The 25,028-nt window shown below is 39.7% G+C and overlaps 1 protein-coding gene across 3 annotated transcripts in view; it reads right to left on the bottom strand.

Moving 5' to 3' along the window:
• The window catches only part of DGD2 (digalactosyl diacylglycerol deficient 2), a 227,703-nt gene that overhangs the window by 47,977 nt on the left and 154,698 nt on the right, over positions 1–25,028 (bottom strand). For 2 of the 3 annotated variants that reach the window (XM_089373269.1, XM_089373267.1), the window contains 2 exons: positions 2,670–3,019; positions 1,700–2,528 (listed from right to left, as the gene is read on the bottom strand). The exons of the other annotated variant lie outside the window; for it this stretch is intronic. In XM_089373269.1, the coding sequence (XP_089229395.1) occupies positions 2,003–2,528; positions 2,670–3,019 (876 nt within the window). In that variant the 3' untranslated portion in view covers positions 1,700–2,002. Of the gene's footprint in view, positions 1–1,699; positions 2,529–2,669; positions 3,020–25,028 lie in introns of those variants that run through there. 3 annotated transcript variants of the gene reach the window in all.

Here is a 25,028-nt window from a genome sequence, read left to right as displayed (position 1 = left end):
ATATTATAATATTTAATAACTATGACTCTTCTAGTCGTTCAGGTAAGAGGTACTAATTTAAGAGCATGCATCATTCCATGCTATTTGCAGAAACTTGGCCTTAACATGAACAACCACCTCTTGTACTTGTGTGAAATGGCCGTAAAACGACTATTAATCGCCCACAAAAAAACAAAAAAATCAATTCAACCATAAATAAAATATTTCAATGTCCAGTTTAAGTAAAATATTTCAATATCATATATATATATATATATATATACAATTAAAAGTTCTTATGGTGTTACTTAAGTCGAATTCCACTAGCACAACTGGATTTCAAGGGTTTTGTTCCATAAGGTGGCCAGGATTCGAAAATCGCTGTAATTAAGAGGAGACACCAAAACAAACCCAGCCATGTGAAAGGTTTGTGTGGCCCTGGGTGTGATCCTTGAGTGATTTTGACGGCTTAGATGCCGCTATGTCATGGTTTCTTAGACCATCGGCTAGTCCCATGAAATACATACGTGCTACCAAAAACAATTGGTATTGAGTATAAGGGGGGTCTAATTCCTTCCATGCCATTGCTCAACATGGAGTTGACAAATGGTGTATATATATATGTGTGTGTGTATAAAGCACTGGAGTAAACCCATCTTAACTTTGGAGTAATCTTTTTCTTTAAATCAAAATAATTGAGAAATTATTTGCATTTGAAGGGATTTGATCACTTTAAACACAAGATAAATCCATTACTAAAATGGATCTAGTCTAGTTAACAATCACTTAAAATGCCTGTCATTTATACCATCTCATAAAAAAAATTGAGTGATCATGTTTATAGATCTCTATAAAATATTTCACAAGAAATACATGTATCTGTTTGATATATAGTTAACGGATATGGTGCTTGTTATCTAAAAAGTAAAACATGTATTACATGACAAGATTTATAAAGAAATCACCCAATTGCACTAGACATCTGATTCTTGCCTGACACAAAAATTAGTGCTATAGTTGTTGGATTTTCACACGCACTTCATTGGGAATTGATCATGTGGACTAACTGCCACTCTGGGATCTACTTTGGTACCACTCAAAAATGTAATGATAATGGTTTGGAAGTTTACTAAAGCCTGTGGGTTTTGGTGTAACGAACACCTCAACATGGTATCAGAGACATGGTCCAAGTTCGATTCCCCGATTTGCATTTGGGGATGTTGGATTTTTACACACCTTATTGGGAATGGACTAACCGCCACTCTGGGATCTACCCTGGGACGACTCAAAAAGGTAATAATAATGGTTTTGAAGTTTACTAATGCCTGCGGGTTAACCTCAAAAATAGTTTGTAGAACTGGAAACCTTCCAGACTATATTAAAGATGTAATTTGTTGTATTAAAGATGTAATTTGTTAATATTCAACTGAAAATCTATTTTTTTTCTAGATTCAGATATGTTTAGTTCACTCAAATGCTAATCCTACATGTATGGTACACAAATGATTAAATGAAGAAATAGAAAAACAACAGCTTTCCCAGTTAAATTGTTCCAGTCAAATGGAAATCGATATCATTCTTATTGGTATGAGGAGGTGTGCATGAGAGAACAAAACGATCATTGCTGTTGCTTGTAGTCTATGTACTTTACACGTGAAGTAAACCTGCCAGGTAAGACAGTTTTCATATTAGCACATTCAAATTCCTTTGAAATACCGTATAAAAAAATGGAAATGCTATTAAATGAGACCGAAAAAGACCTGAATGAAATATTAGTATCCATACATTAGCAGTTGATAAAATGCACGGAGGTGATCTACAACCTATACACTGTTCATATTCATGTAGTTTCTTCATTTTTACATCTCGTAGTCCCAATGCCATAGGGGACCGCAACAGTAAGAGTCTAATCTTGAAATCCATAAACCCAGAAGAGCAGATGGAGACATACTTAATTGACATATAGAACTTAGGTATTATAATTACACTTAGAAGCACAAGAGCATCGGTATATAGCATATTATCAGCCATGTACATGTCGTTTCACAAGTGGGAGTAAACCCAAGTCTCGACACTGTTCTTCATCTGGGTACAATGAACCAGGGATGGCACCAAATGCCAGACGGGCAGCTTCAATGCCAGATGCAAGATAATGGGTAAACGCTAGCCCATCTTCCACATATTGCTTAAGGTTAGTCATTGACAACGACAATTTTCCTTTTCCACGAGATGGCACTACAGGTAAATGTTCAGCATTTCCTCCTATAAAATCATCCAACCCCGAGCAGCTAATGAATCTGTCTGTCGCAGCTTCCCATGATAAAACGTATTGCTGATCGCTGGTCAGTGGCAAAGGTTCAGAAGACATGGCCTGTTTCACCTTCACTACAAATTCTTTTGAATCCCTGTATGTTAGGCAATTTGGAAATGATTTGAAGAACTCATTAGATGGATGGTCAGCGCACACAACTATTTTTCCCATGGCAAGTGCTTCTGCTGTAGTTGTACAAACTACATCACTGACACTAGGATTTATAAACACCTTGTAGCTGCGAGACCAAAATAAGAAAAACACAAAGTTAGGACAAGACTGCAGAAGTTCTTTCAGTAAATCGGAAATATCGTAAGACAAAACCGAAATTGCAATGCTATAACGATTTTATGAAAATATAGTATTTACAGAACCCTACCCGTGAAGCGATTCATCAGCATGATCAATCCCCGGATTAAAATTTATAGCCAAGCCTAATTTATGAGCTGTTTCTTGGACTTCTTTTGAATCTTCCCCACTTCCAAAGACATCCACTTGAAAGCCTTCTAGGTCATTCTTATGCATGGCTAACAAATTAACCAATTCTCTATAGCCTTTACCCCACAGCATTTTCCCAATGTAATATGCTCCCTTCGGAAAAACCTCAAGACCATGTTCTTTTTCAGTGACCTTCCTCTGGCCAATCTCAAGGAACATTGGGTTGACACCATGCACATTGCAGACTATGGATTTTGGAAGATCCTGAGTAGCACTAGATAACCGGATCACCTGAATGCAAACACAATATCAATTCAACCTGTTCACATGCCTTCCGGTATGATTATGTATGGTTGAATGATCACTTTATTATCATATAAAAATTCAAATGACGTCAGGAAAGCTTGTAATGAAATTGCAATTTTCATTTAGAATCAGTGTTGCAGCTAGGAAAGGATCTGAGTTGACTTGTTTTTAAACTTCCCAAATAATGATTAATTTTCAATCGTGCCAACGCCAATTCCTTTATTCTCAAACTCCATTTAGTCGTTGCACTTCAATTTGTGTTATCTACCAATTCTAAATACGATGTTTTTCGAATCTAACAAGACTGATACCTTTAAAGCATGTACATTTCCAAAAAAGAGTTAACAAAATATGTTAGTTTTCATCCTGCCAACGTTAATTCCTTTATTCACAAACCCAATCCAGTCATTGCACTTCAATTTGTGTTATCTACCAATACTAAAATATGATGTTTTGGAAACCTGCCAAAAACCAATCCCTTTAAAGCATTTACATTCCATTTACAATGACCCAATTTGGTGATACCAATTTATGTGTTACTCACCATTGTTGTGAATCAATTATTTTTTATTAATCTCTTCTCCAATTTAGTGAAATGTCACAATATTCTTATCTTAAATGGTCTCCCGTGTTTTCCAAACTCCTAATGGTTTCACATGTTTCACTCATGATGGTGGTGGCAAGTGTAGTCAACAATGTCATGTCCAATTGGGAGTTGGTTCCCCACATTCAGCACCTTACAGTCTCCCCCCCTCTTGCAGACCATTCTATCATGGCTTCTCCCTCTACAATTTCCCCATTGTTTCCCCACTTGGGCCACCTTGCACTAGCATCCATTTCAATGAGGACACAACTAACAATTATACCTCCTGTCTTCACCAATTGCTGCTACCCCTTGCTCACATTTTGTCCCCTGATACAACTTCAGCCAAATACAAGCTCATCTCCAAAGCCATACAGGATGCCACTATAGACTCTTACTCTCACATCATCTAGCACCTCTCCTATGCTACCAAACCCGACCTCTATCCCAGCTAACATTTATACCTCCTGTCTTCACCAGTTGTTGCTACCCCTTCCTCGCTTTTTGTCCCCTAATACAAATTCGGCCAAATACAAGCTCGTCTCCAAGGCCGCATACGGGATGCCACTATAGACTCTTATCCTCACACCATCTATGTTAAAATTGGCAACTAGGGCCAAACTCCATGTGGGTCATCTCAATTATGGCAGCTGATATTTTTCTTGGACTCCTCTCATCGAGAGGTGTAGGATTTATCTAAAGATAATCCGATTCTTATAAGTATTCATGGAGTTATGAATTTATGTGTTATAAGACAATTCGTCAAGGTTGTCCAGCAACCAAATAACCCCCACATGTGCTCAACATTTTAGTATAAAAGGAGATGACTTGAGAGTCATTTCACACAGACTTCACTCTTGATTTCTCTCAACTCGCTTTCGATTTTAGTGGAAGCGAAATCTTGGAGAGGAAGCCCTAATGGAGATCAGATCTCAGCCATGGAAGGAACCTCTACGTTGCCCTAAAGAAGCCCTAACGTTGCCCTAAGGAAGCCCTAGACGCAGTCCTAAGGAAGCCCTAGCTGCAATCCTAGAATACCCTAGACGTAGTCATCTAAATGAGGTTTGTTCACACTAGGGTAGGCCACATTTCATAAGGGAAATTCTGGGCCAGATTTGAGGATGGTTAGGGACGGTTGTGTGCCCTAACCAGTCCCAGAAATTACATCAGTAATGAAGTGACAAACATCAGCGTTTGTATGGTGTGTTGGCAGCAAAGGAAGATGGGACAACAAGGTCACATGGTGCAGCAAAGGAAGATGGGACAGCAAAGTCACATGATGCTGCAAACACAAATGGAACAAGAAGCAATCATAGGAGTAGCAGTCACTAATAGTGGGATAACAGTGCCAGGAATGTGATAGTAAGGTGACCCATGAAGTTTGAATGCATGATAGTGTAGCAAGATGCATGGACAACATGATAGCAATGATGGCATGGTACAACAATGTTACAATGATATCATGATAGCAACAATGTTACAGTGATGGCATGGTACATCAATGTAACAATGGGTCAGCAACAAAGGCATGCTAACAATGAAACAACAGTATGGTAAGCAAGGTGCAGTAAGCACATGGTGGCACGCATGTTGCATGGGACAATATGGCAAACATGGTGCAACAATGGCACATGATGCAGTACAACGATGGGTACAATCATGATTGAGGAAGCATGATGAGATGCAACATAGTGATGATGAGGTGCAACACAATGATAGGTGAAGGAGTCACCTTGGAGAATCAGTTGAAAACATGAGTTCATCTATGCTCATGAGTTCTTCTTAGAGATGATCTATGCTCTTATTTAAATAAGTCAAAGTGTTGACTTCTGTTGTATATGTACTATCTCTCTCTCTTTGTGCTAAACTATTGAAGAACATATAAGAATAATTGATCAAAGGTTTCCCCACATTAGGGTTTTCCCTGGCTAGCGCCACATCTTGTTTCCTCTTGTCTTGGCTTGTCTTCTGTGATTTATGTTTATGTTCTATTTGCAATTTACTATTATGCTGATGTGATTGCTAATCTGGAAAATATATTGAGCTAACTGTGAAAATTGAAATAAATTTCTCTAAGCATAGAACATATCTAAAATTAACATGGTATCAGAGTTGAGGTGAAGACAAAGCCCAAGCAAGAGTGAAAGAGCAATCACCGAACACAGATGGGAAAGGACAAAAGGCTCAATGGGTCTCTCATCCCTCTTCAAATTCACCAAGGGTGAAGTCGAAGCAGAGAACATTATCATAATGGCTTAATGGAAGCTTCTGATGGCCTACCTAAAGATCACTTCAATGAGAAGTATGGATCTAAGGGTGGAAAGAAAGACAAACGCCTTGTTTGTAATAAGTTCGGCCATTATGCGAAGGAGTGTCCGAATGGCAGGGACACATCTCTTGATCAAGATAACAATCATTCCAGGGACATCTTCAATGATCGAAGGAATGACAAGTAATGTAGGACATCAAGGAAATGACCGACTTTTCAAAGAAAGCAAGGAACCCCAGGTATGAAGAATCAAATGTTGTTTCTGATAAGATAAAGAAGCGTTATCTTGTATTGGCCCTCTCCTTCAGATTCTGTGGGAATATGGCTTATTGATTGTAGTGCTTCAAGGCACTTCATCGGATAGAAGGGTGATCTCTCTAATTTCGTAGAGATGGAAACAATTGTGGGATTATACTTGGAGTCGATGCCACCTATCCTGGAAAGGGTGTAGGCAATGTTACCCCTCAATTGAATGAGGGTAACGCAATTCATTTACAGAATCTCTTTTTTGTACTTGATCACAAGAAGACCCTGGTGTCCATTTCGGAAATGGAAGTCAAAGGTTTCAGGGTGGCATTCATCGATGGAAAGGTACGTGTTTGAAAATAGAATTTTCAAAGGTGCTCTTTCTCATGGGTCCAGGGTTGGCAATTTGTATCAAGTTGTAGGATGGTCCATTGGGGATCATGTCAATTGACATATCTCATCTATAACACCGAAGGTCTACTTATGGGAACCTACCCGATGTGAGTCAAATGGTGACAGGGATGCTTGAATTCAAGAAGAGCATGAAGGTACATGTCTGAGATGTACCAGAGGAAAATCTTACAAGGAGACCATTCCCCTCATGTAGCAGGTCCACTGGTTTGGAACAACCCGAGGGGTTTGAGATTCATGATCGGTTATCTTATGTATGCAGGTGGAAGAAAGCCCTGTATGGCTCGAGGCAAAACACCCCGGGCTTAGTATGAGAGGATTGATAGCTGTCTGATGACGCTGAGATTCACTAGGAGAGAAGCCAATCCAAACCATTGCTTGAAGGTTGTGGATGATAGACCTCTCATACTAGCACCTTATGAGGACGACCTCTTTCTGACAGGTGCAGACCCTCTCATTTGCAAAAGTAAGAGGGAGTTGGATTCCGTTTTGGAATGGTAAACTGCAAGCCCGTGACTACCTCGATGGAGCTTAACTTTCAGAAGTTATGTGATAGTGATGCCGGACCAAATTTGGGAAATGCCTCTAAGTTTCATAAACTCATTCGCATTGATGTTCTTGGTGAACTTTCGTCCAGATATATGTTTTGCAGTTAGCATGTTGAGCTCATATTTGGTTGAGCCTCACTGGATTGGTGCCAAGAATCTTCTGAGATATCTTCGGGGCACAATCTCTCATGGATTGAGATACACTGCCGGAAATGTGAAGTTGCATGATTATTCGAATGTTGACTGGGTAGGCAATGTGGAGGATCGCAAGAGCACTTCTGAGTGTTGGTTCTCTTTGGGTTCTGCTTCGATATCCTGGATGAGCAGGAAGCAAAAGACGGTTGCTTTGAGCACCGCTGAGACCGAATACATAGCTACGAGTATGATCTCGTGTGAAGTTGCCTGGTTGTGGAAGCTCTTTAGTGAGCTGTTTGTACACATGATGGATACCACTGTGATCTTCTGTGTCAACCAGGGGGAATTCGATTGTTGAGGAATCCCGTATTCTATGATTGCTCCAGCATATAGACATCAGATACTACCTTATCTGGGATATGGTACGTCGATGAGCGAGGAGGCTCCATCGCATTGAGACTGATGTACAGGTCGCAAACATTCTATCGAAGCCCCGGGGAAAGGTCAAATTTGTGACCTTCCCGAACGACTTGGAGTCGTTGAGAGACCCTCCTATGAGGGTCCTGCATGATGCATGCATTAAGCTCTGGGAGCTCCGAGGGCTTGGGGTACTTCTTGGAGCAACAAGCGACCATAGGGCGATTCACCCTCCCCTAATGGTGCGTTGTGTACAGGGTGAATGGCTCAGTCTTCCCCTGTGATACCCTGTGGTGACTTAGGGACAGGATGAGTGGTTCTCCTGTCGAGGCATCCTACCAATGCAGTTTGGGACTCATGGGAAGTACCTCTCATCTGGCCAATGAGCAGGGAAATGGGGTTAGGGACCATAGTAGTACTATCGATGGACGCATCGTTGTATTTATCGTACTCCCTATGCTAGGATGACGTCCATTGATTTGGGATCAGTATGAGTGGTTTGAGACACTCTCTTGTGATATTGATCTGGGATCAATATGAGTGGTTTGAGACACTCGCTTGTGATATTGATCTGGGATCAATAAAACTGACTTCGGGTCAGTAAGAGTGATATGACTCACTCTCTTGGCACTGATTTGGGATCAGTAAGAGTGGTACAACACACTCTCTTCATATGGAACTGACTTCGAGTCAGTAGAGAATGGTGTGAGACATTCTCGATCAATTCTTCTTCTTCATGGTTCAGCAAAGCAGTGCAGGGCACTGATGGCAGAGATAGTACAGTTTGGCAGATGGATCAGCGGATGGAGTTCTCCCTAGTTGAGAGGGAATGTTAAAATTGGCAACTAGGGCCAAACTCCATGTGGGTCATCTTATTTATTGCAGCTAATATTTTTCTTGGACTCCTCTCATCAAGAGTTGTAGGATTGATCTAAAGATCATCCGATTCTAATAAGTATTCATGGAGTTATGAATTTATTTGTGTTATAAGACAATTCGTCAAGGTTGGCCAACAACCAAATAACCCCCACATGTGCTCAATGTTTTAGTATAAAAGGAGATGACTTGAGAGTCATTTCACACACACTTCACTCTTGATTTCTCTCCACTCGCTTTGGGTTTTAGTGGAAGAGAAATCTAGGAGAGGAAGCCCTAATGGAGATCAAATCTCAGCCAGGGAAGGAACCTCTACGCTGCCCTAAAGAAGCCCTAACGTTGTCCTAAAGAAGCCCTAGACGTTTTCCTAAGGAAGCCCTAGACACTATCCTAAGGAAGGCCTAGCTGCAGTGCTAGAATACCCTAGATGCAGTCATCTAAAGGAGGTCTGTTCACACTAGGGTAGGCCGCATTTCATAAGGGAAATTCTGGGCCAGATTTGAGGACAGTTAGGGACTGTTGTGTGCCCTAACCAGTCCCAAAAATTATAGCAGTAATGAAGTGACAAACAACAGCTTTTGTATGGTGTGTTGGTAGCAAAGGAAGATGGGATAGCAAGGTCACATGGTGCAGCAAAGGAAGATGGGACAGCAAAGGAAGATGGTGTTTCAAACACAAATGGGACAACAAGCAATCATAGGAGCAGCAATCACTAATAGTGGGACAACAGGAATGTGACAGCAAGGTGACCCATGAAGTTTGAATGCATGATAGTGCATCAAGACGCATGGGCAGCATGATAGCAATGATGACATGGTACAACAATGTTACAATGACAACATGATAGCAGCAGTGTTACAATGATGGCATGGTACAACGATGTAACAATGGGTCAGCAACAAGCATGCTAACAATGAAACGTCAATATGGTAAGCAAGGTGCAGTAAGCACATGGTGGCAAGCATGGCGCAGCAAGCACATGGGACAATACGACAAACATGGTGCAACAATGGCACATGATGGTACATGATGCAGTACAGCGATGGGTACAATCATGATTGATGAAGCATGATGGGATGTAGCATAGTGATGATAGGTGCAGCATGGTGTAACACAGTGAGGTGTAGCATGATGACGAGGTGCAGCACAATGATAGGTGAAGGAGTCACCTTGGAGAATCAGTTGAAGCAGCATGTATTCAACTGAGTTCAACTATCTCATGTATCATCTTCTTAGAGATGATCTATGCTCTTATTTAGATAAGTCAAAGTGTTGACTTTTGTGTATATGTACTCTTTCTCTCTCTCTCTCTTGAACTATTGAAGAACATATAAGAAGAATTGATCAAGGGTTTCCCCACATTGGGGTTTGTCCCTGGCTAACGCCACATCTTGTGTCCTCTTGTCTTGGCTTGTCTTCTGCGATTTATGTTTATGTTCTATCTGCAATTTACTATTATGCTTATGTGATTGCTAATCTGGAAAAGATATTGAGCTAACTATGAAAATTGAAATAAATTGCAATAAGCATAGAACATACCTAAATTTAACAATCTAGCACCTCCCCTATGCTACCAAAACCAACCTCTATCCCATGAACCATTGGTACGATGAGTGTAAAATCCTTCATAGGCAATTCTAGTTGACTCTATCTCATGAGTCCCCTTATGTTCCCCACTTCGAAAAGCTTACCAATATCTCCTTTATTGTAAAAGGTGAGAAGTTCCTTTCCATTAGGCAATGTGAGCTTCGAGAAGCAGTCTTCCATTCACCAGATACTTTTTGGTTTACTCCTTTCCCTAGACAAATTTCTCTCCTACTTGATTTAGATTCTCAACCCATTTTCTCTCATACTACCTCTTTTACAACATCTCAAGGAAACCTCCAATCCACATCCTTACCCACTCCTTGTCATAGATTTTGTAATATCCCTAATAGAAATTTGAACAGTCGATACCATAAATAAACTTGAACAGCAAAATGAATGTAAATAGACAAAACCAACAAATAATACACAAATAGGTGTTGATAAAATCACTAAGCCATTTTATTAATCCACTGAAAAGAGTACATCAATATGAAGGAATACTGGAACCTGAGCTTGCCAAGCAAGCATAGCAAAACCCAAAAAAATATCTCTAACCAAACTGATGAATGGCTCTGGCAATGATTTAGATGGCCTAGTGAGAAGACTGCTGCAAACCAGCTACGACAAAACTGCTCTCTCCAAACTCCACTAAAGCACTGTGAAATTTATGAGTGGCATCTCCTCAAGAGTGTTGGGTTTCTTCCAACACCCACTAGCACACCCGAGGGTTTTCGTCTTGAAGCTACCAATGAAGTAGAGAACCGGATTCACAACCTCTCATACAAGAAGTAATATCAAATCCAAGATGTCCTCTAATGGTCTCCTCCTCCAAGATGACCCTCTAGAACCTCCAATTTTATTATTATTTTAATCATGGACCACTTCCCCTCTTTTATTTCAATTCAAATATTCTTTTTAATTTGGGAAAAGGGTAAATTGGCCACCATGACTCTTCATCTCACTGAAAATCACTTCTAACCAACATGTCCTATAGATTTTCTCGTTCCGGTTCCAATGAACTATTACACTAAGGTGTTCTGCCAAGCATTCCTCCAAAAATGCCACCTTAAGCGTAATTAATTGAGTCAGGCCCATTAATAACTCAATGTTTTGAAAGTTGTCAAAATGACACAAAATTAAAGGCAAACTGTGCAGATGATGGAATATACCAAGTGAATGCCCTAGGCCCGCTAAGGATGCCAACTTGCACCTGTGACATGTCTGCAACAACTCTGAAAGTCCATCTTATCCATGCCATAATGAATACTAGAAAAAGGAACATTACAAATCCTCCCACCCCAAGATTGTTTGCCCTCAAGAAATCCAAACCTGTGGATAAGTCTGGTGGCCCAATGTAACTGAGACCTAATGCCTGGATCCCATACAAACCACTGGGTGATGGTATGCCTCTGTTTCAACCCACCATGAATGGACCCCTCAATTCCCGGATCCCACCCCAATCTCTGACTGGACCTGTCATCAATCAATCTTCTTGGATCCCAATGCCACCAAGAACAAGTATCAATGCTCCATGGCCCATGTTGTGCTATAACTCCAACCATGAGTGCTGCTCCATCGACCGTGCACCCACTCATCACCTCTCTCTAATCCAACCCTTGGCATAGAGCAAGGTCAATCTCACCATGCTGATGTTGTGCTGAAATACTGATGAGTGGCCAACCTACATCCTGCTACCAACTAGAGCATGTAGTTTCTCTCACATCTAAGGGCTCCTGCAGTGCAATGCTCCTGACTAAAAATGATACTCCATCCATAGGGTACCAACTCATGATCTCTCGCCAATCCAATGCACAGACACCTGTGTAAAAAACAAGTCTACTAGGCTGATATGGGTCCCTGCTCAAAAAGATCTGTCTAAGGAAACTTGCCCCTCGCTCTATAATAGGCAAAAGTGGGCAAGATGTGCTACAAGCCTTGTCTATGTACTCTTGGAGAGGGTTGCTCCCTGAAAGTACTACAGCTCTGCCAGCTACCTGTGCAAGTACTTGCACCTCATCAGTGGGTTGGCCGAAAGATGAATGCACCACTATCTCAAAAAGATCCACCCTCATTTCGCTGGAAACTCCACACTCCTCTAGTCTACCAACCTCCTGCAAAACTATCCCGTCAAACCCTAGCACCTCTCAAGGACATGTGTTTCCAGATACTGCCACCCTTCTAGTTGTCTGTACATCTTCTTGCTCCTCATCAATGGCTGACCCCAAGGGTGGTTGCCCATCCTCCTCCATCATGGGCTCAATATGAACCTCCCGCTGGCTCTCCCAAAAGGCTCATCATGCATACTGTGCACATCATCGTCCTCAGCTGACCCATGCTCCACCATATGCTACTCATGTTGACTCATCACTTTGACTCATCATCCTGAATGTCCCTCATAAGGTCCACTGACTGCTCATCATATAAACCTGGCCTGCTGTCAACAACTCTACATGACTCATGCTCCTCAGAGGCATCCTTGTATGAACCCATGGACTCATCCAAAGAAGAATCCTCACCCTGAAGATCAGAAGGAATCTCCAATTGCTCTACCTTTGTCATCTCCTCAATGTCACTCAAGCATGAGTGGTCAAGTCCCCAAGGTCCCTTGCAGATGAAGCAAAGTCCCTTCCTCCTCAGTTCATTCTTCCTGCATGATCCACCAAACCTTAGCAGCTCCTCCCTGGTCAACTGTCTTATGAGCAACTCAATGTTCTGCTCAACCAAACTTTCAGCTAGTTCATAAGCAACAGGTGAGACCAGTCGTTCTCTCCTCCATATGGCCAACAACTTGGCCCACAATCTCTTGCAAATGGCTTCATGGCCTCCCATAAATGAAGACAATATGGAATGCATGTTTGCCTTGACCGTGTCAGGATGTTGTTTCTGAGTGTTGAAGAAGTGTTGGAATATTTGAAGGATAAGATTATCACATTCAAGATCAAACATGACTTCGTAAGATTTAAGCATGGTCATGGCTTCTAAAATCTCGAGCTTTTTCCCCAAAGTCCCATAGTGTCATCCAAGTCCCGAAAGGTCTCTACTATCAGTTTGAAGACACCTCTCATAAGATCATCGTTGTGAGGGGGTATAGGTGCGGTCAGCTTCATAATGTTACTGAGACAGGGCGCAACTAAAAGTCTGAACGCTTCACAAGGTTCGTCCAAGAACTTGTGTTGTATGAGAGCAAGCATGGCGGGTTTTAAAGCCCAACTTAGCTTCTTCCCCTCCGACTGACCCACCTTGGAAAGGAATGAGTCTAATTTGTCCAGTTTGAAAAGGGCTTTCACTGTGACCATCATGTGTTTCAAATAAGTCCCAGGTGCAAAGATTTTGTGTCCTATTTTTTGTTTCTTCTGCAAATCTCTTGGCTGCTCATGGTTAAGAATGGCATGGATCTCTTTTGAGAAAGGTCTGTTGGCCAATTTTGTTTTCTGATCTATATTGCAGCCCATTGAGAGACTGTTGTGTTGGTGCATGAGATGTTTTAAGTACTCCATTATTACAAATCTTATCGCAATAGTGGCATACAAGACAACTGCAGTGATTCAAGACTGGACATTAACAAGCTAAGGACCCTCTGCTGATGATGTTTATACTCAATCCTACTTATGCATGTACAGTGCAATAGGCAACAATATTTCAAGTAATCCCTAGAACAAGAGATGTTCAGAGTATACCGCAACAATTCATACTCTGAGTTTAGTGTGCCTTTAAATGAAAGGTTTCATCATATAAGTGAAATGTCTACTGCTGTACGTGACTGTGCAAAATTTAATTTCCAGATGGTTTACTCATTATGTACTGAACAGGTTTTTAATCAGATGTAATCCATTCTATTGAGTCCAGAAATGAGCATGATATGCAGCAATTAAGCTATATACAGCCCCTTGCTTCCTTGGAAATTGCATGTATAGAAAGAAAGTGGGAAAGAATGAACCTGAAGTTAAAACTCTGCTAAAAGCGTTTTATATGTGTCCAATCAGCTTCACAGGATATCACAATGTTTCAACAGCTTTGACTTTGAGTTCGCTGCCAGAGCTTGAGAGTATGGTCCAGTGTTCTGTTCACCAACATCACAATGGTTCGAGCCATTTCAAGTCGTCCCCATGTGAGCGCAACACTTAGTTTGAGCCTTTGCTACGTCTAACTAAGGAAACACAATTTTCCATCACATAAATTGATATCCACAAGCTACCAGGTGCACACTTCTGAGAGTCAAGGAGTCGTGCTTTACATCCAACATGGGACAATGCGGTCTGGTTATGGCTGAGTATACATTTCCATAATTCATATGTTCAGCACAGCCAGCAACTCGTAGTCCGTAACTCAAGAGTATCTCATCAAACCAGCAGTCGGCTAATGAAGATAATAACCTGTATTATCAGCAATTCGGCCCAAAATTCATCAGTGATCCGTCCAGCTCTTGAAAGAAAGCAACCACAACTTTGAAATAGCAGAAATGTCTGCCCTTTCACACCCAAAATATTATTCTTACCATTGTAAGCTGCTACCAGTTTGTTCACAAGTGTTTAGACCTACTCTTATTCAGAGAAGATTCGATCAACTGGGAAATCTCCGTCCACAATATCAGCAACGCACTCAGCTAGAGACACCAGAAATACATGGTTTTATACCATAGTGAAATTCTGCTCCTTCAATGTTACACAACTCCTCAACAAAGTTGATACACATAGCTCTACATAGATTGGAGAAATAGGAACATCGACTCATAAGACGTCCTCTGTTCAACGACTCATTAAGAATGAGAGTCAAACTTCGGCCCTTTGGACAGAATACCTTGACCACCTTATCTTATGAACTCGAACGCTCTCTTGTTCTGAAATTTCGCTCCAATAAATGTGACTCAGCCCGAAAGATTTTGCTGACAGAATATCTAACTCCTTAATGATTCGTGCCCTCCTGTATAATAATAAAACAAGTTCCCTCACAAGAGAGTGGAGTGGGTAAGTCGGGCCAGTGCATAAGTTGTGCGCTACTCAGTGTCACATATTCTCCTGTAGAAATTTGTTGCAAGCCATCACATAAACTCCTTGTCAATTAAAATTACAACTTGACCCCCCCCGTCAATGAAGCTCTTGCCTTAACAAGTTTTGTTGGGTTCGAAACCTAAATCAAATTTTAACTACGCCTTAATGAGTTTTGTTGGGTTTGAAACCCAAATAAAATTTTAACTGACGCCAAAACAAATTTTGGCTGCCATTCTAAATTAATGTGCCACACACACCAAAAAAGGAAATGTGTTTTCGCCTTTTACGGTCCCACTTAATTCTATACCTTGGCCCTTTCTATAAAATGTAAACACTGGAATAAATTTATAAAATCACATGCCCCTTTCAAATGCTCTACGGCTCCAGTTTAGAATAAATGGGCCACCACCTAAAGAAAATTTCACTCACGGCCCTTCAAAAAGATTAATACTCACGCCAAGCCCCCTTGTAAAATTTTCACAAATGTTTTCTCGGTTTTACAAAGAAAATAATTGGGCCCTTGAAATTTGATTACCCACTAACTTCATAGTCAGCGTCCTTTCATAAAAAATTTAATTCTTCGAAATTTCTTATGCAACAAAGACACAACTTCGCAAATAATTTCCTTTTGGCACTTATGATATAAACCCTCAGGCTGGCACGATGCACAACTCACATACCATTTTAATATCTCTAATGGAAATTTGAACAATAGATACCAGAAATAAACTTGAACAACAGAACAAAATGAACATAAATAGACACACAACCAACAAATAATACACAAATAGATGCCAATAAAATCACTAAGCCATTTTATTAATCCACTGAAAAGAGTACATCAACATGAAGGAATGAGCTTCCCAAGCAAGTGGAGCAAAACCCAAAAAAAGATCTCTGACCCTACTGATGAACGACTTTGGCAATGATGTAGATGGCCCAGTGAGAACACTGTTGCAAACCAGCGATGAAAAACTGCACTCTCCAAATTTCACTGAAGAATTTTGAGATTTCTGAGTGAAATCTCATCAAGAGTGTTGGGTTTTTGTCCAACACCCACTAGCACACCCGAAGGTTTCCGTCTTGAAGCTACCAATGAAGTAGAGAACCAGGTTCTCAACCTCTCATACAAGAAGTAATATCAAATCCAAGATGTCCTCTAATGGTCACCTCCTCTTTTTTTATAAATCTGATGGACCCATTAAACCCTCCAATTTTATTATTATTTTAATCATGGACCATTTTTTCCTTTTTTATTTCAATTAAAATATTATTTTTAATGTAGGAAAAGAGTAAATTGGGCACCATGCCTCCTTAGGTCACTGAAAATCACTTCTACCCATCCCTTCCTGTAGATCTTCTTGTTCCCCTTCCAACAAGCTATTACACTAAGGTATTCAACCAAGTATTTCTCCCGAAATGCCACCTTAAGTGTAATTAATTGAGTGAGGCCTATTAATAACTTTGTTTTTTGAAAGTTCTCGGAATGCCACAAAACAAAAGACAAACTATGCGGATGATGGAATATACCAAGAGAATGCTATCAGACCTCATAAAAACTCCTCAAAACCCCTCTAGAAACCCCTAAGCCCACTGAGGATTTCAACCTGCACCTATGACCTGTCTTCCCCCAAATCTAAAAGTCCATCCTATCCATGCCATAAGGGATACAAGAAAAAATAACATTACAGATTCTCTCTTGAAAACATTAAGAGAGCCAGCGAAATATGAGCACTAGTTGGGTTGTTGATGAGGAAGGTGTTGACCACTACGTGTCAACGACCCATAGCAGTACACCCCCTTTTTCCGCAAAAGGGATAGCGCCTGATTGATGTGTTCGTGTCGTCCAGCTACCATCATCAGCTTGATCATCATCTTATAATGTAAACCCATTTTGCATGTGTATAATGTAAATCATCTCCGCAGAGCCATGTCGTGTATGTAATTACGTAGGTAGACCTAATTTTCTGGTGACAATCTACATTTCGGGAGGTTTTTTGTCTCACTGATTCATTCACGGAAGCTCGACAGAGTTTTCCTTCACCCTTACCCAAAAGCCGAAATGGATTTTGTCACTGGGATCTTAGGGGAGTCATAGTATTCAAGATCGAGTCTATGTAAAAGTGATTTGGGAATAATCCTAACTATTTGGTTATGTTATTTTATTACAAATTGTTTGGCCTATTGGATTATATTTGTGTCGTAGAATTGGGTAGTCTATGAGGGTCTTTTGCAAATGGGTTTTCCCCCTTGAGATGTAAAAGATGTAAAAATCATGATGTAAAGTGTCATGAGGGTTGAAAAAATAATTTATTCCCTCATAGGTTAATTAATTAAATTTCCTGACCAAAATTAATTAAAATCTTTAGCCATAAATTTAATTAATTCTAGGTCCTAGGTAAATTTAAATTTTCCGAATGCAAAATTCGTCGGTCCTTAAAAATTAAATTTTAAGAGGTCCAGGGACTAAGGTAAATTAATTATTTTGCTAAATTTTAAGCCTTTGGTCCCTGAGGTTAAGTCAAAGTCAAAATTTTGAGGAAATTAATTCAAAAATTTAATTTTTGAATTAATTTTTTGAATTAATTAAAATGCATTTAATTGAAAAATTCGAATTTCTTCAAGAATTTTAAATTTCGACGGATGATATTAAAAGAAATTTTGATCCTCATCAATGGTTGAAATTGCTTTGATGAGGATCACTCGAACTAGCCGTTGGAGGATTTATTTTTAAATAGGAGGTCATTTGTCAATTAATGGATCCGATCTCTGATCATGTGTTAAGCGAAAAGTTCTTATGTAAACTTTTTCAGACAATACAGAAAGACTTTGGGGTTAATCTTCGTTGGTGTTACTCTTCGTGGAAACACTGTAAGATGTATTGTTTTCATGCGTAATTTCTTTTTCCCATTGATAATAGCTTCTGAAGAGTGATTTGAGTACATGTATCTTTCTCAGTCGCTGGGGTTTCAATAATAATCTAAATTCTGAACGTAATAGTAGGTATCTCTATTTGTCTGAGTTTTATTGTTGTTTTCTCAGTCTATGTTGATGGGTGAATTGAGTTTTGCAGGAAAGTCATGATTTTTTTGAGATCATCGGGCGTTTGAGGAAATTTTCAGTTTGCTAGCTCCAGATCCGTGTTTTCTGAAGAGCCTGGTTTAATTTGATCTCGGGTTTATCATAAGATATTTTTTATGGGTGATGCATGAAGGATTTTGAGCTCAACACCTTTAAATTTCAAATTTTTTTTTTTGTGTGTTAAATCGATAGATCTGGCTGTTGAGAGTCTCAGATTATCAGATTTGGGAGCGGAGTTGGACTCACACTCCCTAGATCTAATAGATCTGCCATTCAAGTACATAGATCTGTAATTATTTTCGGTTTTCTGACTTGGGTTTTTCTGGGATTTTGTGTATATCGTCTGGGTGTTTTATTGTTGTCTTATAGCTACAGATTCAAAGGAGAAATCTGTATAGAATCCGGATCTAGGCCCTAGAGGGTAAGATCTGGATTTCTAGGGTTCATCAACATCATTTTGCATGAGTATTATTCAGCCTTTTGCAGTCCAGGGGTTTAAGTTTAAAATTTTTTAATCTGGAAAAATTTATAAGGGTTCCAAAAAATTTTAGATATGCGAATTTTCATGAGAGTTTCAGGTTTACCACTTTGCTGATTGATTTGTTGGTTGGGTTTTCGTTTCACTGTGCAATTTTGAATTTTCTTTAGGCTCACAACCTTTTGCTGTTGCCTGGGGTTTTTCATTTTCGTTGCTTTTAAAGCCTGTTATCACCTCATCGCTGCGATTTCTCACCCTTTGGCATCAAATTCGTTGGTGCCATTCTGCTTGCTCTCATCGTTCAGATCCTAGCCTACAATTCTCAAACGCAGTCTCCTTTTACCCTCGAATCTGCTGCCACAACTCCATAATCTGCTCCTTTCTGCTGCCTGTAGCATCCCTTTGTCGTATTTCCCTTCTTCCTAAATGCTACAAACAACTCCACGTTCTTCCTATCTGCAACTCTCACCTTTCTTCCAACCCGCAACCTCCTCCCTTCTCGCTTTTCCTCGTTGCCTGCCTCGAACCCTCTTCCAAACCTGCATTCTCCTCACTCTTTACTGCTCTGTCAAGGTTCCAAACGCTGTTGCTTGCTGTCATCTCTATCCCTGCGACAGATTAGTAAACAAGCAGCGTACGTTGCCCATCATCCATTGGATTGCAGCTTCCTCTCCACATCCTGCCTCCATCGTTGCTGTTGACCAACCTCCTCATGTGTCCATTTCTCTGCTCCGTCCAGCCTGCAAGCTCAAGCATCCTCGGATCCTTATCCGTTGCGTGTGTCCAAACCCTTCGAGTTCTCCTCTGTTGTCGGACCTGCAGCTTCAAAACAACAATACATTTGATTTCCCTTTTGTTTATACATATGCGTTAATTTACTTTAGTTATGTTTTATATATGTTAGGTTAGATTAAGTTTTGTTTTTTATTTAATTTAATTTCATTTGTATATCCGTTTAGGTTTTGGTTTTAGTTAACCTTTTTTTTTTTTTTTTTCAATTTCATGTAAACAAAAACTTTAGTTAGATTCATCAAAATTTAAAAAGAAAATTCAGGCTATTTTGATATATATATATATATTTTGGTTTTGATTTTATTATGATTTTCATTTAAAAAATCATTAAAAATCCTAAAAATCTAAAAAATTAAAAAATCTAAAAATCCTTTAAAAAAAAAATCATAAAAATTAAAAATCAGTGAAAAAAATTTAAAATCTAAAAAAAAAAAAAAAAACATTAAAACAAAATCTAAGAATTTTAAATTTTTTGGTGACTTGAGAATTACTAAGGAATTAAAATAAAGGGATTCATGCATTCACATGAAAAAAAAAAAATTAATGTGGCCTATGGCCCATTAAAATTTTTATTTTATTAACCCTTTTGATTTTTTTTACTTCTTCAATCCGTCTAAGGAATAATTAAATTGTTTATCTAAAGCTCCTTGGTTTCTTTTCATGGTAATTATTCATTGGTTTCTTTTTACGGTAAGTAATTTTTCTATGTTCAAGTGCAATAAACGTTTTAAATCATATTAATTGTTGGAGAAAGTTAATTGAATCTAGATCTAGGCAGTTAATGAAATCATTTTAAATCTGGAATTTCTTGCATATTAAAGTTTTGGGCATTTACATTAATTGTTCATGATCGTCGCTTTGCCACATCTGTAAGTTTTCTCTGGATGACTTGTTATTACTTAGTCTATGGTTAATTCAATATAAAAGACACAGGTCTGTAGTCATTTATATCTTGTAATTGTGTCTTATCTTAATCCATCTATTGTAATTGACCGAGACTTGCTTTAAATTCATCAAGTTGTTTATCATTAAAATCTCCTAGATCCCGTGTTCCACAGGTTTTCTCATCCATTTACCTTAGGGACTACCCCCCTTGACTTGCCTAGGAGAGAGTCTAAACGGAGTGAGTAAGGATCAAGAGTGACAACCCTTACTCAAAGTGTTGTAGTGGTGCCTAGACACTTTGTGCGACAACATTTTTTGGTGTCATTGCTGGGGACCGATTTATTGAACCTTGGCTTTACGACATTCATCTTTCATCTTTCTATCATTCATTTTAGCCGGCAACGCCAACATTTTTTGGCGCCGTTGTCGGGGGCATTTTATTCTCGGTGTTTCAACGACATTTCCTCATCATTTTGCCCCCCTCTCATCTTTTCCGCCATTCATTAGTCAGTCAAGCGGCACAACATTTTTTGGCATCATTTGATCTTTTCGCCACTTCATCTTTCGTCATCTCATTAATCGTTTCATCTGCACTTTTAGCACCTGGACATTTCGGTTCATTTCTTGTTTGAGTGGCGACTCCACTTATTCATCCATTATTTCTCAAACAAGAATCCCTCCCTTATATCCAGTTGTTTTTGCCTTTTGGGTCCTAGAGCTAGATTCATTTTCAAGTGGTGACTCCACTTCTTTCATTTCTTACAAGAATTTCTACTAGAAGCTCACTTCTTGTTGATCTCTTGATTTTCTTGAACAGGGATCTCTCTCTAGCATCCATTTGGTCCCTCCTTATCCCTTCAAGTAGGTCATCATGGATGATTCATTTACCCCATGTCATTTACTGATTTTTTCCATGATATACTGGAAGAGGCCATTCATAAATTGCCTTTGTTCTCGGGTGGTTATTCAATCGCTGTTAGAAAGAATCTACGCAGGGTTTCTCATACAATAATCAAATATTGTAGTTCTCCCCAGTATAATCATAAAGATGTCAAAATGCGTTTGTTTGCCTTTTCTTTAGAGGTTGATGCTTTGAATTGGTTTCATAATTGTCTCGAATATTCTTTTGCTTCTTTACAAGACATTGTCAATGCTTTTACAGATAGATATGGTGATCAAGGTAGCTCGCCTTGTACCCCTAACATTGTGCAACAGAATGAGAGTGATCTTGTAAAGGATCCAGCAGGCAATGAAAGATTTCAAGACAATTCTCCATATCAGAATGTGCCATCCACTTGTACCGTTGCAAGACGAATCCACGAAAGTGGAAAAATAGGGACAAGTTGTCAAACCCGTGTCGATAATGAAAGGGAAAATGATAAAAAATTATAGAAGAACTAACGCAGCTCGTAAAAAATATGGAGCTTAATCAAGAAAAATTTATAATTGATTACGTCAAGGATATGAGAACTTTGTACACCCAACTGGAAAAACGTGATGAGGAGATGGAAATCATGAAAATAAGCACTCTGATCACGTAGCCACCGTAGTAGAAAAGTGTGCTCAGAATATGGAGGATATGAGGACCGACATGCAAAGTCAGCATGCTAAGGAATTGGAAACCATGAAAGTCAATCATGACAGGGAAATTAATTCTATGCAAAGCAAGTTATTAGCCCTAGAGGAAAATATGACGATCATGGAAATTAATCATTCAAATCACGTGACTGCCATGGAAACAAGCTATCAAGAAGAAATAAGTTCGATTCAGAACAGATTGTCAACTATGGATGAAGAAATGACCATCATGAGATTCAATTATAATAATCAGTTAGCTATCATATAAGCAAATCAGAGGAAAGAGATAAACTCTATGCAACATTGCTTGATGACCATAAAAGCAGATAATGACAAAGTTATAAAAAATATGGAAGCTGGTCAGATGTCTTCAAAATAAGTTATTGACCATGGAGGAAAACCGTGCCAAGGAAGATAGTGCTATGAAGGTCGAACACTCTACCCAGATGGATGCCATAACAATACAGGTACAAAAACTTCGGCATCAGTCAAAAGATGAAAGAAACAAAGAAACGTCAATAGATCATAAGCCTCCTTATCTGCTACAGCAAGCCCCATCTTATTATGAGGAGGTCATTTGTTCCATTGAAAAGTGGCTAATTGAAGGTGACCTGAATAAAACAGAAATTGATAAGAATCAGATGCATAATGAAGAAAACATGTCATGCATATCTTACATACTTCATCTGAGAGTTTTGAAGCAAATTGTTCCACATCATCAGTGATACAGCCTGCCACAAAGAAAAGACACAAGAGAAAAAGAATGAGAAAGTGATTTGATGCATCAGATGGCCGTGAGCAGCTTGATTTTCAAATAGGAAGAAGTCCTACCATGTGCAGGATTGGACATGGCACATCTGACAAACAACCAACAGATTTGCCTGAAAGCATGCAAATGCTCAGTATGCACTATATTGAACACATCTGATGCCATGGGGTGTCCTTTGTATTGTATTTCTAACCCTACACCTTGTCATTTCAGCGTTTCATTTCGGTTTTAGGATTAGATTTATTTTTCATGTTATAGTTAATAAATGAAGAGCTTATATCTTTCTTGTGCTTAATGTTATATGATGATTTTGGATGGACGCTACTTATGTTAAATTGTGTGTTGCATGGATGCAATTTTTGGATTCTCACATTCCTCCAGTGCAACAACGTGTCCCCAAGTAGAGCCAGATGTTGACCACTACGTGTTAACGACCCATAGCGGTACACCTTTTTTTGCAAAAGGGATAGCACATGATCGATGTGTTCGTGCCATCTAGCTATCATCATCAACTTGATCATCATCTTATAATGTAAACCCATTCTGCATGTGTATAATGTAAATAAACTCAACAGATCCGTGTCGTGTATGTAATTACCTAGGTAAACCTAATTTTCTGGTGACGATTTACATTCTGGGAGGTTTTTTATCTCACCAATCCATTCTCGGATGGTCGACAGAGCTTTCCTTCAGCCTTACCCCAATGCCGGAATGGATTTTGTCACTGGGATCTTAGGGGAGTCCTAGTGTTCTAGATCGAGTCTATGTAATCCGAATTGGATCCTAGAACACTCTCTAAGTTTTCATGAACTCTTAAAATTATGCCAAAGTTTCAAAGTCTTATAAACATCAAACTTATCAGAGATATCCTCGAAACAGTTGCAATTTGTGATCAGTGCGGAGCAACGAGGACCCTCGGTCAAATGCGCAGGCCGTCGGCTCATGGTAACGCGCGCTACCACAAATTAGCAAAACCAAAGGTCAAATTAAGAAACGAGTAGTTTTTGATATGCTATTAGCGACAAGTCGCATATCGTCGGGCAGATCCCTCAAAGAAGGAAAAAGCCCCGAGCGCCCGCACCCGAAAAGTTATAAAATGTAACGGATATCACGTCGATTCCGTCACAGGCGGGGTCCCACAAAAACCAGCAGAATATCGGAAGAGCTTCGAGCGGTAAGCGGTTTCAAACGAGTCCCGCCCGATGCCACACAATGGGTGCCACGCGTCTGGCGGAAGAGAGAGAAAACCGCTCACATCGGACGAATAAACATCATGTTACTTATCCGCCCGATATGGATGATGACTGTTGGATCTGGAGGCTCCAGATCAACAGCGGAGATGCGTTCCGATGGATGACCAGATTTGACGAGGTAAACAAGCAGAGTTGTATAAGATTTGAAGTCCGACATGGACGATGCGTTGGCAAGAAGTCATGTTTCGCGGGCATTCTTGGAGTTAACGGAATAAACGGTCGTTTTGAAAACGTCCAAGAGAACTGACACTCAGTTCGTTACGAAATAGGTGGCCACCTCCCTGTGAGGCGTTATACAGTGATGACTACGCAGAACAAAAGGATTCAGACAGATAGAGGCAGAGAAACCGGAAAGCCGGGAAGCGGAAACGAACAGTCAGAAAGCAGATTGGCTTTAAAGCCACGAACTGACAGAAAAAGAAGCAAGTTTGACGCAGAAAGCTAAGAGCAGAGAGAAGAAGTCGAGCTGACCTGCAGAAGCAAAAAGGCAACATCGAGCCAAATAGAGCCAGAGAGAGTCAAAGAGTCTGTGTACTCCAGAGAAGGCTTGAGAGGTTCAAGCGAACTCCTCTGTATATGCCTGTAATGTATGAGTTTCAGATTGGGCTCATACTACTATGACCAATAGAGGTTGAGTTTCAGTAAGTAGAGTCTGTGTACTCCAGAGACTTGGGGGATCCAAGTATAGTCTTGCTGATTTATATCTGCTGTGTGAGACTCAAATTGAGCTCACTGTTGTAAAAACTCTGCTTTTGAAAACATAATAGAGAGGCCACCACTGAAGGCTGGACCGGGAAGCGTAGCCCAAGAGTATTGCGTGAACTCCTTATTAAACTTCTTGTGTTTACATGTTTGCCTATTATGTTTTCTCTAACTGCTTCAGTGTCTGTGTATTTCGCAATCTTATCGATCCGTTGCATAAAATAACATAGGCACATCCATGCACATGAGTCTGTAATACCTTAATTGTTTGTCTTAGATCAATATCAGATCAAGTGGTATCAGAGCTCTAGGTTACTAAGGTTAGACAAGCTTGTGCTGGATTTTTGTTGAATGATAACTAGATCAAAGCTTAAATTAGGAGAAGGAGAATTGGTT

This window comes from Pinus tabuliformis, chromosome 8 (genome assembly GCF_031772625.1).
Source record: "Pinus tabuliformis cultivar Carrire ecotype Pingquan chromosome 8, CPIR1, whole genome shotgun sequence".
In the NCBI taxonomy this organism is placed as follows: domain Eukaryota; kingdom Viridiplantae; phylum Streptophyta; class Pinopsida; order Pinales; family Pinaceae; genus Pinus; species Pinus tabuliformis.
Note: the sequence above shows the minus strand (reverse complement) of the source record. Positions and strands in the feature narration are given on the sequence as shown.